General features: G+C 34.5%; 1 protein-coding gene across 2 annotated transcripts in view; it reads left to right on the forward strand.

The window, feature by feature from the left end:
- Nucleotides 1–12170, forward strand: part of LOC138696198 (leukocyte elastase inhibitor-like) — a 31878-nt gene extending 19708 nt beyond the window's left edge. Inside the window, exons 6-9 of one of the 2 annotated variants that reach the window (XM_069820832.1) lie at nt 135–320; nt 463–598; nt 2810–3069; nt 12004–12170. In XM_069820832.1, coding sequence (XP_069676933.1) covers nt 135–320; nt 463–598; nt 2810–2952 — 465 coding nt within the window. In that variant the 3' untranslated portion in view covers nt 2953–3069; nt 12004–12170. The remainder of the gene's footprint in view (nt 1–134; nt 321–462; nt 599–2809; nt 3070–12003) is intronic. The other variant, XM_069820841.1, reaches the window with a different exon arrangement.
- Nucleotides 12171–13658: the final 1488 nt, after the last annotated feature.

Here is a 13658-nt window from a genome sequence, read left to right on the forward strand (position 1 = left end):
CTTGTTGTATGGAACGAAAAAAAATGTATTTCAATATTAAATTTAAACTGCAACATATTCAGTTTGACTAGCATATAAGTTTGAAGCCAATTGTGTCCATGTCATGATGTTAAAGTATTTTCTTTCTTTATCAGGGCAATGAATTCTCAATGATGTTAATTGTTCCTGACGAAATAGACGGTCTAAGCAATGTTATAACCAGATTGCAGTCCGAGCAACTGACCAGCCTCATGAGGCATGACGAAAGAAGACGTGTACAATTGTCTCTTCCAAAATTCAAGTTTGAGACTACTTCTGATTTTGTAGAAATCCTTAAGCAGGTAAGAAATTATTTTATAATTTCTAAATGACAGAAATGCCTTTTTTCCATCCTTAGTTAAGATTAACAGCAATGGAACTTTGTGTGTTATCACATAAAATTCATAAAATATTTGAATTTGAAAACCAGTTAAATATTTACAGCTTGGAGTGTCTGATATTTTTGAAACCACAGCCGACTTGAGTGGCATAGCATCTGGGCGTTTGGTTGTATCACATGTTCTTCAGAAAGCTGAAATTGAAGTAGATGAGAAAGGAGCTAAGGCCTCAGCAGCTACAAGTAAGTATAAATTGGAATTAGGCTATTTATGTAGCCTACATAGAAGACTAATGTGAAATATTATATATTCTACTGTGCATAGTAATTCATTGAATATACATCATGAATATAATTAAATATCGGTATTAATAAACCATAAAATGTTGAGTTATTGAAGAAAAATGACATTTAATTATGCGGGTCATACCAGAGATATTTGAACACAACGATAAACAGAAACTGGAAGAACTAGGTGTATGTTAGTTAAGATGTTTAGCCTACATTATTGGGTGAATTGTTATGAATATCTCTTCAGTTATGTGTGATAAAGTTTAATTATCAGGAAACATACACATTGTATTTCATTGAGTGTTCAACCCAAGGACAGGTCTTTCACTGCAAATCCAGCTTTCTCTAATCTTTCCTATTTTAAGCCTTCCTCTTTGTTTCCTCATATGATCCATATAATATCTTAATATCGTCTATTATTTGATATCTTCTTCTGCCCCGAACTCTTCTCCCATTCACCATTTCTTCTAGTACATCTGTCAGTAGGCAGTTTCTTCTCTGCCAGTGACCCAGTCAATTTCTTTTTCTCTTCCTGGTCGATTTCATCATTATTCTTTCTTCACCCAGTCTTTCCAACATATTCTGTCTGTCCATTTCACACGTTCCATTCTTTTCCATATCCACATTTCAAGTGCTTCTAGTCGCTTCTCTTCACTTCGTCGTAATGTCCATGTTTCTGCTCCATACAATGTTACACTCCACACAAAGCACTTCACTAGTCTCTTCCTTAGTTCTTTCTTCACAGATCCCAGAAGATATTCCTTTTTCTATCAAAAGTTTCCTTTGCTATTGCTGTCCTTTTGACTTCCTGGCAGCAGCTCATTTTACTGCTTATAGTACATTCCAAGTATTTGAAGCTGTCCACTTGCTCTACTCCCTCATTTAGAATTCAAGTTTACCTTCTTTACTTTTCTTCCTATGACCACGGTCTTCGTCTTCTTTGCATTTACCTTCATCTCATATTGCTCACAACTGTCATTTATCTCCAGTAGCATATCCCTTAGTATCATCTTCTCTTCTGCTAACAATGCCATATCATCAACAAATCTTATGCACTTTATTCTTCCTCCTACTATCACTCTTCCCATGTTCTGAAAACATTTCTTCACCAAATCCTCCAAGTAGATGTTGAACAGGGTAGGTGACAAAGAGCATCCTTGAGGTACTCTTCGCCTTTTGCTTCCTTCTGACATTTCTTCTCCTATCCTGACTTTGATTTGTCGTTTCATGTAAAGGTTACAGAACAGCCTCCTCTCTTTCTAATCCACACCAGTTTTCTTTAGGATCCTCATCAGTTTATTCCAGTCCACTCTGTCAAACGCCTTTCCTAGATTCACAAATATTATATACACTTCTTTATTCTTTTTTAGATATCATTTGCTGATTGTTCTTAGCAGTCCAATTGCATCTCTAGTACATTTTCCCTTCCTGAAGCCAAACTGTCCTACTTCCAACAGTTCTTGGTGATTTTAATAAAATATATTACCGGTATCAAAATTAATTTATCAGTATCTGTGCAAATAGTAATTCTTATATTTTCTGTCATAATAATTTCTTTAACAATTTATTACAACTCACATTCAGGAATCACGTGGTGTCAGCATATTTTAACGTTAGAATAATAATTCAAATGAATCATCGAAAAATGTTTTGTAACTGCAACAAATAGATCCTTCTCTATTTAAAAAATAAATACCTATAGATAAAAATAAGCAAAAGTTTAGCATATGCAAATAACTAATACGTGGTATTTAGAATAAGGAACAGTACATAACTTTGTATAAAATATATTTTATTAATCTGTTATATTTCGTAAATAACTAAGGCCTACATAATAATATTTTATATGCACAGTAACATTACAGTACTAACTAAAAATGATACGTACGTTGATTCAAAATTTCTTCTAATAAGTGTAATGTATAATATAATTCGAAGACTATTATTCAAGGATAGTGAATACATTTCTACAGCAATATCAAGAAACAGGATTTTAGTAATCCCAAATGTGTAAACTTTAATAACATATTTGAACGCCATAACTGGTAAGTGTTTGTATTTTTCTGCATTCCGTAAATACTACCTGTGTCCGAATTTATGAAATAAATTAGTCCTACAGTGTATACTCAGCGTATACTAACAGTGTTGTCCTTCTATTTGCAGGTGTGGGCATCGAAGTGAAGTCCGGACTAGTCGTTCCCAGCAATGAGATACTTGAAATAAAAGCAGATCGTCCATTCCTGTTTTTCGTGATTGACACAAATAATGAAGTTCCTCTTTTCTGTGGCTGGACAGGAGTTCCGTAGTACCTTCGATATAATTCAAAGACGATTATCTCATAAGCATATAAAGTATAATGAAAGTAATGGAATGCAATAACTCTTGCACCATTTTCACTGAGGAACATGATAGATATCTACGTAGTAAGTTACATCAGTGTGGCAATTACTTGAAATGGCAGCAGGGCATGTAAATGCATTATTCGCCAGTTCATTTTTAGCAGTAGGAACATAATATTAAATGTCTGCAAAGTTAATAATAACAATTCTTTAAAATGTCAACACAACTGGTGAATGTATAATTTGATCATAAATTACACTTCCAGGGCTGCCAAGTTAAAAAGTCTGAAATAAGCTGAAAATCGTGTTCAAAAAACCTGACAACAAAAAAAACTGACACCATTAATTATTATAAGAGAAATTATAAGTAAATACATTACCATACATACAATAACAAAATTATTCAGAACATATACAGCCAGATTGCTATACTCTTCAGTGGCACATCTAACTTTATTAAAATATTTGTCACCAAACACTTTCATGGTACTTTCCTCATAGTTTAATTTTCAACATACAATGAAAGAGAGAGTTCTGTCTATCTTCATTGAGGAACGAAATTCAGTTTTATTTTGTCTGTTTAAACTAAAAACTCTCTTGTGTTGCATTACTATATGGTAATTTCATAACAAATTGTACAACTTTGCATAACTTGTCATACTTTGGACTGCCAGTACAGTTCAGTTCTTTGTAAAGATTGTTCCACACTTCCTCAGAATCAGAACTGTGAGAATTGTTTGTTAGATCTTTCTGTTTTCATTTCTAAAGCATAAACTGATCATACAAACAATTCGTATAATCTGAGAAGTGAAGGCCATCTTTATATCTATTACAAAAACATTGAAATTGGTCAAAGTTACTTTCCGTATTATTTACTTTGGCAAATATGCTATTACAAACATCATCATTTAATGGCAGATTCACTCGAAAACCTTCACCTCCTCATCAAAAAATGTATTTGTCTGACTTTCTCTGGTATTTCCATCATTCATTAGGTTTATGAGAAGCTGTTTAGATGTCAAACCAATAAACAACTCTGAATTTTTTAGTTGATTAGCTCTATTCATATTAATGCCTTTAAGATTGGACCAAATAGTGCATTTGTTTTTACAAACTGATAGAAAAATTTATACCAGTACAGCAAATCAGACATCAAATCTATTTAAGAAATAAATGTGGTGACTCTTTCTGCACAGTCAAATTGAAAGAGAAACAGGCAACACATCCTGGAATAAGAGTAAATAAACTTCTGTCATGGGATCATTAAATGAGTTTTGAAATCTCTGTAAAAGTTTAAATTGAAAATTGAAATAAACCAAATGATACAATATAGAGTCTGGCGTAGCACTTGTGAAAACTGATACCATGCACTGACAAGTTGACAAATCTTAGAAAATGCTGAAAAGTTGACACTTGGCAGTCCTGCACTTCCAGCAGTAAAGAGCATAGTAGGCATTACAGGAAAATTATAATGATAAAGAACTTCTACATAGTGGCAGGAAGGGAGTTGGCACGAAACAAACAATAATGTTGGAACAATAAAGAATTTTATCCTTCTGCAGCTATTTTAAATTAATTCTAAGCTATATCACAAACTTTCTTATTCACAAACTATTTTTCGCCAAAGTAGATACTAGTATCCAGTCTAAATAATATTGTTGTAAATTCAATTGATTGTTAAAATCTTGTAATTATATTCATGAATTAAAATAAATCTCAAAAGCGTATATTTTTTGTTGGACTTAACATTTTGATGTAAGAAGTAGCAATGAAAGATAATCCTGACTCAATCACATACTACCGTATTTAAAAATGTAATGTTTACTGGAAGAACTGAAGTAATGAAAAATGAAATCAGATAAAATAGCTGCTGTAGTGTTATCAAAATCACATCAAGATTATCAAAGCATACACAGAAAAATGAGAGTAAAATGATGTTAAGTTGCACAGTGCAGCAGAGTTTCTGCATAAAATGTCATTGAATCTGACTTCTTCATAAAATAGCTTTGTTTTATAGGTTAGGTGCATTTTAGAGGGAAAGGAACTGGCTATCCTACTCTATTACCTCCTAGCTTTGTTGCCTCAATAGTGATGCCTTATTGGTGTCACTTAAGAGATTCAAACCTGTCTTCAGACAGTTGTCCAACATCATCCATTTTCAGACTTCCCCTTCAAAACTCTCTAATGTCCCTTCATATGGAATGGCGAAAATAGGAGTGAGACAAGTGACCAACAGGCTTGGAGCTCACACAGACACTTTTTCTCAGTCCCTATTTCCCTTGCAAGGACGCTTTTTGGCGTACCTTTTAAATGTTTCTCCTTCCATTTTCCCCACCATTCATTCATTATAATTTTAAAGGCTAAACATATTATAATGACAAATGGTACGTAAAATATTTTATGCTTGCCTTGTGAATTCTAAGACGTTCCTTTTACACCTTCTTCTTTTTCTTCTTCAATTCAAGGAGTAGACATATGCCTGTTCTGACTTCATAGTGTGTCTGTCCAACACTTCCTATGTCTTCCTGGATGTCTTCTCCCTTTAGATCTGAAAAGCCATTGTTTTGGTTTTGTTTATGGAAATTCTAAAATTATATTTTTCACTCACTTTCTGTAGGGCCTAATTCATACACTGCTCTGTGCAGTTCTCTCTCATTCTTTTAGGAATCCTTTCTGGTGTCATTTTGTTAATATGTTCTGTCCGATTCCTATAATTTGTGATTTTTTCTGCTAGGGAAAATATCTTCAGTTCTTCGTGAATTTTTCCAATAGAGTGCATCCCTTGACTGACCTTTGGAACTTCATTTCAACGGCCTGTAATTTTTACTGTCAGCTGCAGTCATCGTCCATGTTTCTGATTCAAACAGTAAAGATGGTACGGCCATTACTTTATAAAATTTAATTCATGTTTCTTTTCTTGCTTTATTTTTCATATTTCTACTTATGCCACATATCTGCTGAAACATGAATAGTTTATACAGCTCCTTTCATGTTCGTATGTGAGCTGTCAGTACCTAAATATTTAAAACTTGTTACCTGTTCTAGAGGAGTTTCATTTAAAACAATTTTTGTTCTTACGCTGTATTTCCCTTGAAAAAGCCATTGTTTTGGTTTTGTTTATGGAAATTTTAAAACAATATTTTTCACTCTCTTTCTGTAATTCATACACTGCTCTGTACAGTTCTCTCTGTCTTGCTTACAACGATTTGATCATCAGCGAACAGCATCGTCTTAAACATAAAATAATGTGCTATACAAAATTCCTCCATGAATTTTGAGATTTCATTCTCTCACTGAATCATCCATATAAATTAAAAACAAAATGTGGGACAAACTACAACTACAGTCTAGTATATACAGTCACGAAGCTTGAGTTGTGAGGGTACTAGGAACAATAGACTGTGCAGGTACTATTTCGCATTGTCTGTAATGAGGCGATAGTAGTGATCCTAGTGGTTGGCAACTATCTATGGATGCATATTTACTAGGTATTTAGCTTCATGACTGTATATACTAGACTGTGCTACAACCTTGTCGTACACCTTGGTTAACTGGAATTTCTTCACTATATTTTCAATTTCCAATGTTTATACTAATTGTTGTATCTTTATATACGTCTTTCAGTACTTCAATTAGATGATTAGGATAGTTACTTCGAATCATTATTTCCCAAAGTTTTTCTCTATTTACATGGTCAAAGGCTTTCTCATAATCAGTGAAGGTCATATGAGTTTCTAGATTATATTCTCTTCTCTTTTCTATCAACAGTTTAACTGTAAAAGTTTCACTTTATAACATATAGGCCTATTTAAGTACCAAGTCTATTCTTTTTAAGAACCAGAGCCAAAGTTACAAAGTATTATCCTGTATTATGTAATTCAATGCGTTGCTGAATCTCTATTAACATGAGGCCACTGGCGACTTGCATGGTAGTGAGTTTTAAAGTTTCCCTTTAGAAGTTTGAGTAAGGAGTCTGTATAATTTTACCAATTTCTGTTTCACCAAGAATTTATTTGAATTATGATTTATGTTACGATTTATTGTCCACAACTCATTCGGTCCTGTTAACCCTTCACATTCTGTGTAAGAGCCAGCATTCCCTTTCTTTACATTACTTTTAACATTTTTATATTATTACGTAACCAGTTTCGCTCCTCACTCTTCAGGTATTCATTCATCAAGTCTTAATTTTTAATTTTCCTTCAAAACTTTTATTTTTGTGTCATCTGAAAGCTTGAAATTCCTAGTTCTCAAAAATATATCAGTTTTGTTTCTATGATGTTTGGTTAATTAATTAACTGAGTTTTAATTGACTGGAAACACCCTCTCTTTAAACCGCAAGTGCGGTTCTGGAAGTGTCGATCCATCACATTCTGTCAATTTTATATATTTTTCGTATAATAACAATTCCCAGAGGGAAAAAGACCTTTGAGGAGGCCGAGACGTAGATGGGAGGATAATATTAAAATGGATTTGAGGGTGGTGGGAAATGATTGTACAGACTGGATTAATTTTGCTGAGGATAGGGACCTATGGCGGGCTTATGTCGGTGGGGCAATGAACCTCCGGGTTCCTTAAAAGCCAGAAGTAAGTAATAACAATTCGAATTTGGTAGTGTAGTTTGACTATATTATTTTTCATAGTCGGGAAGCTGTGTGTTTGGTTTTACAATTTTTCATACTCTTAGGATGTACATGATTTTTCACTATGTTCAACAGCATTTTACAACATTAACATCAACACAAAGTACACTTATAATTGAGATATTTTCATCATTCTTGCACCAAAATGAAACTGATTAATGTAGCTAAGTGCCAAACTACAAACAGTGTCCTACTAGTTAAGAAAGTTATCTTAAAACTCCAAGATCTTAAATTTTTATTTTTATGTTTGAAATTTTCAAAAAAAATAAAATGACATTTTTTTCCTTAATGAGATAAGATAGGGAAAAATGTTTTCACAGCGTATTATGTGTTCTTTTAGGAGTAAGACAATGAAAGAAATTTTGTTCTAACAAAAAACTGTGGACCAAGGACTAAAACACATTTCAGTTCTCACTTTAAGAAATTGCCCACTGCCCTCCAAAAATATTTGAGCGATTTATTTTGTGTGAAAATCCTTAATTTTGTGTCAACCAGGCAAAAAATAGTTTTAAAGAATTGGACAAAAATTGCAAATCTTTCTCCGAAGGTTAGATAAGTACCTTAATACTCATAATTAGAGTGTGTATCTGTGTGTGGTTAGAAAACAAAACAGGTTAGACACGACGCACACTGTAGCAACGCAGTCCATGCGTACTAACATTGAGGGACAATGCATACACATCCGCCCTCCACTCATAATAATCTTCATTACTCTCTCTTCCTTACCACTCCCTGTCCCCAGCTATTCACCTATTTTAACAGATAGAATTTAGTATTACAATACAATTTTGTATTTTGAATTTCATAGAATCCTATCCAAGAGTCCGATTGCTCTTCTTTGTAATTCTTTCAGTTTAATTTTTAAAACTTTAATACGTCTATGGACATACTTGATTCTCAGTCCTTTTAAAAATTAATCTTTTTTTTTTTTTAAATTATTTGGAGCACTAACATTATTTGTGCTGCCATCAGGGGCGTATTTTGCGGACTACCGGGGCTACCGGTGGTAGCCCAAGGAAATTACAAAAGAAAAAGTTTATAATATAACATAATGTAATAATTTTGTATTATTAGTTTTACCATAGTAATTAAAATTAAAGTAATTGTTAGATTTATATGCGCTCTCTGCTCTTGAAAAGAAACAAGTTGTCAAGGCGGCATCGCTGGAGAAACCGCTTGCTACGTGAGGTAGCCTGTGACCGTTTCGCTCAAGCTGTCCTTCGCACAACTGCCCGTCCCCCCCGCTCCCTTATGTTTCCATCGTGCACTGGAGGCCGGGCGAGTTGCCGCTCTCATGATCGGTTTCTTCGCAGGCGCGAAGCAACAATACGCTTAGTACGCTAGCTCTGAATGTGATTGTGTTCTTGCAGTGCATTATTTTAAATCTGTGATTTGTTCGAGTGTCTAAGAGTTATATTAATTGTGAATTATTAAGTTTTTAATTTCCCAATTAAGTGATATTGTGAAAAATATGGCAGAACAAGTTTCTGGAGAGGTTTGTGTTGAAAATGACTGTGTAATAGAAGGTTTATTAAAAGTGCCTTTTAACCGTCGTACATAACAACGAGAAAGTTGAAATTGTGAAAATGGAAAGACCAACTCCTGAGTTAAATTTGTCCATGGACGTAAAAGAAAAACAGCGAGAGTACACACGCCATTTCACTTCAACATCATATGGTAAGTGGAATTGGTTGTGTGGTAGTTCTAAACTGTCTAAACTATTTTGCTGGCCATGTTTGTTATTTAGCCGCGAAACTAATGTGTGGTCAAAAGAGGGGTTTTCTAATATGAACTCCCTTCGAACGGCAGTCCTAGAATACGACAAATCAAAAGCTCATATTTGTAGTAGCATGAACTTTGCAAACTTTGGGAAGACAAGAATTGATTTACAGCTAGATAAGCGAAAAGCTCTACACATCAACCAACACAATGCTCTTGTGAAAAAAAAATCGGGAGATTTTACTGCATCTTATTAACGCAGTCTGCTTTCTAGGAAAACAAGAATTGGCTTTTCGGGGTCATAACGAGAGTGTGGAATCAGACAATATAGGAAATTATATTGAATATTTAAGTTCCTTAAGTGAATTTGACCATTTACTGGCCAATCATCTTGAGAGTTCAACAGTATTTCGTGGTACTTCTCTCGCAATTCATAATGACTTAATATTTGCTATAAGTGGGGTTATGATAAAGAACATAAAACCTTTTGTGGCCATTGTTGTTGATGAAACAAGTTACTGCTCTAATCAGAGTCAATTGTCCACTGTTTTAAGATATGTCGACAGTGCTGCCAATGTTCAAGAACGGTTTATAGGATTCACAAATGTCAGTTCGGACAAAACTGCTGCTGCTTGTTTCAGCATGTGGAAGGTGTTATAGCAGAATACAATGTCGGCAATAAGTTAATTGCACAGACATACGATGGTGCTTCAGTTATGGCGGGAAATATTAATGGCTTAAAAACAAAAGTTCAAGAAAAGTATCCTCAAGCACTATTTGTCCATTGTTACAGCCATGTTCTCAATTTAGTTTTGCAACAAACTACTTCATCCATTCCAGAATGCCGCATTTTTTTTCAAAACACTGTCGGGTTTAGCTGCATTTTTCTCATCATCTCCTAAAAGATCAGAAAACTCAAGGAATTTATGAACAAGAAACTCCCAAAAGTAGCACCAACTAGATTGAATTTTACATCTCGGCTTGTAAATACAGAGCCACCGGCGTGGCTCAGTCAGTTAAAGCGCTTGCCTGCCGGTCTGAAGTTGCGTTCGGGCGCGGGTTCGATCCCCGCTTGGGCTGATTACCTGGTTGGGTATTTTCCGAGGTTTTCCCCAACCGTAATGTAAATGCAAGGTAGTCTATGGCGAATCCTCGGCCTCATCTCGCCAAATATCATCTCGCTATCACCAATCTCATCGACGCTAAATAACCCAGTAGTTGATACAGCGTCGTTAAATAACCAACTAAAATAAAAAAAAATAAATTGTAAATACAGTAAAGGAATACAGAGAAAAACGGACTGCTTTCTTTAAAAATATAATTTGTAATGACTCAGAAGAAAACTGGGATGATGCTGTAAATGTGCAGGCTCAAGGATATTTGAATTTTTTCACACAGTTTCAGAATATATTTCTTCTTGAAGTCTATGCTAGAGTGTTCGCACATACAGACGTGCTCTACAATATTCTTCAGACAAAAAGTCTAGACATAGCATACTACTTGCAATAGTTGCAAGAGGTATCGAAGTTAAAAAAATACTATATCCGAGTTCAGACGTAGTGGGTTTCCGTCCATATGGAGTAATATGGAAAATGAAAATTCTTCAGCCAATACAATGGAACCACCATTAAAGCGAAGAAAAGGAGATGATGAATTGAAATACAGGCAGCTGTACTACAGCATACTACATCGTATGCACATGGAAATTACTGACAGATTTTCTGATTATGGAAAGCTTCAGTTCACACATCTTCTAGATTCTCAAAAATTTTCTGCTTATAGAGAAAACTTCCCGAATGAGGCACTAAACAAATTATTTCAGTCCTATAACAGTCACTTTGATCAAGCACGTTTGAAAAATGAATTAAGTGTAATATATTCAGCAGAAGTCTTTGATTTTTCGAACAAACCTATCCATGAAATATTATCTGCCATATATGAAAACCAGCTGAACCAAGTTATTCCTGAAGTCCTTAAATTGGCAACATTAATTGTGACAATACCAGCTACGTCAGCATCGGTAGAAAGAAAATTTTCTGCGTTGAAGAGAATAAAATCCTACTGTAGATCAACTCATACACAAGAACGTTTATCCGGCTTGGCACTAATATCCATTGAAAAGTCATTTCTACAGAAACTTTGCAAGTGGCCCAACTGTAATTTCAAGGACGAAGTCATCAATATATTTTGTCCCAATCAAGATGTCTGGAATTCACATAAATATGTAAGGAATTTTATTATAGGGATTTTAAAATATATTTTGTGTAATAATAGGGTCAGAGGTAGCCCAAACCCTTTAACCAGTATACGCCACTGGCTGCCATGATGGGAAGACTGGAAAAAGAAATAGATTGGATAGATAGAAATGCTTACTAGAAATCGGAAAATATAGACATTAATAAACCCGAGGGGGGAGGGAAATATATATATATATATATATATATATATATATATATATAGATTCTGTTACATTAACAATAACTCTACTTTCGTAAGAAGGATTATTTTATTACGTACAAAGTGTATGTATAAATGTATTTTAATGTTGCTACAGCAGTTACAACTTACCTTCGAGCATCATCCTTGAAATAAACCTTTTCACTGCTTCAGAATTATAGTATGCCTACTAACTGCAATGTGTTATATTTGTCTACAGGTGTGGGAATAAATGCTAAATCTGGACGTGTTTTTCCAAACAAAGAACTACTAGAAATCAACGCTGATCATCCATTCCTATTCTTTATAACGGACGACAAAAATAAGGTGCCTCTCTTCTGCGGTTGGGTGGGAGTTCTGTAGAATAAAAGTCTTACTGAAATATTACCTGTGTTTTTATGTTCAATGTAAAATTGTATATTTCCGCGCATTACTTCTCTGGTAGAGAAGTTAAAACTTAGACCGATTCAATATCGGTATCAGTCTTTTATCTAAAAAAATAATGAGTTTATATTGTCTAATATTTATGGTCTTAAATTCAAAGGAAATATGCATAGCACAGGTTTATCGAATATTTAAAAATACGTAGCTGTGAAGTAAATAGTTTGTATGTAAAGATTAATTTTTGGTCCTACAGAATTTATCTGTTACGGTAACAGTGGTTATTAGAAGAGAAAAATTTGTTACCATAACAAATAGTTGTTTCAATAAGATATGTATTTTGTTATTTCTGTGCTGGAATCATTCACCTGTAGAGTTAAATTTCTGGAGATCGAAAGTTCAGTTACATTTTCTTCTTGTCACTGTTCTATGTTATATAATGGAGCATACTTTTGTACATTGTTATACCTTGCTGTGTAATACAAATACAAAGAATTCCAAAACAATGGAACTATAACTGTTATTTCCTCTCCACTTCCGACCTCGGAATTATTTTAAAACTGCACATTCGGGGAATGCCTGAATGTATGCTTACACATTGTGAATTACCACTTGGAACATCTTGCTTTCAATTTGTGCTTGCAATATTCTATGTCATAGACCACCATATTTAGTTTATACACTAAGAGTGAAACCTAACCATTTTCCCTCCTACTACGACATATGCTAGTGGATTATAGTGATATCACAATCTAGGCTACTACATACAGTCACGAAGCTCAGTATGTAGAGAATATGCATCCATTGACAGTTGAAGTTGCTAGTTGCTAGCCACTATAGCTAGACCACTTACAAAAGGCAGCTATGGCGGAAACCTAAATCATTTTCTTCTCCCACACTCGCAGCGTGTTCCCTTTTGTGCATTCCCTGACTTGGATGACCAATCAGAATCTGTGTCTTAACCCAAGTTGGTGGTACTAGGTCGCTATTATCATGACTTTCATTGCATTACGTTGTTTACTTCCGCTTCAACTGTACACTTCTGGTCAAAATATATTTTGTCCTCTATTTTCTGCACATGCTCATAATTTCCTCCATTTTTCGGGGGAATATTCATCCATGAGTTTATGATCAAACAATATTTCTCACGTAATGACATGCCAATATTCTGGGTATAACTTAAACACACAGCACTATTACTAGTATTCATTTACTTATTTTAGTCCACACCTGTGGAGTAATGGCTAGCGCATCTGGCCACGAAACCAGGTGGCCTGGGTTCGATTCCCAGTCCGGGAAAGTTACCTGTTTGAGGTTTTTTCCGGGGTTTTCTCTCAACCCAATATGAGCAAATGCTGGGTAACTTTTGGTGCTGGACCCCGGACCCATTTCACCATCTCATTCAGATGCTAAATAACCTGAGCTGTTGATAAAGTGTCGTGAAATAACCTACTGAAAAAGAAAAATGATACTACACTTCACTTCACTTTGGCG

The sequence above is a fragment of the Periplaneta americana genome, chromosome 1, assembly GCF_040183065.1.
Source record: "Periplaneta americana isolate PAMFEO1 chromosome 1, P.americana_PAMFEO1_priV1, whole genome shotgun sequence".
NCBI lineage: Eukaryota > Metazoa > Arthropoda > Insecta > Blattodea > Blattidae > Periplaneta > Periplaneta americana.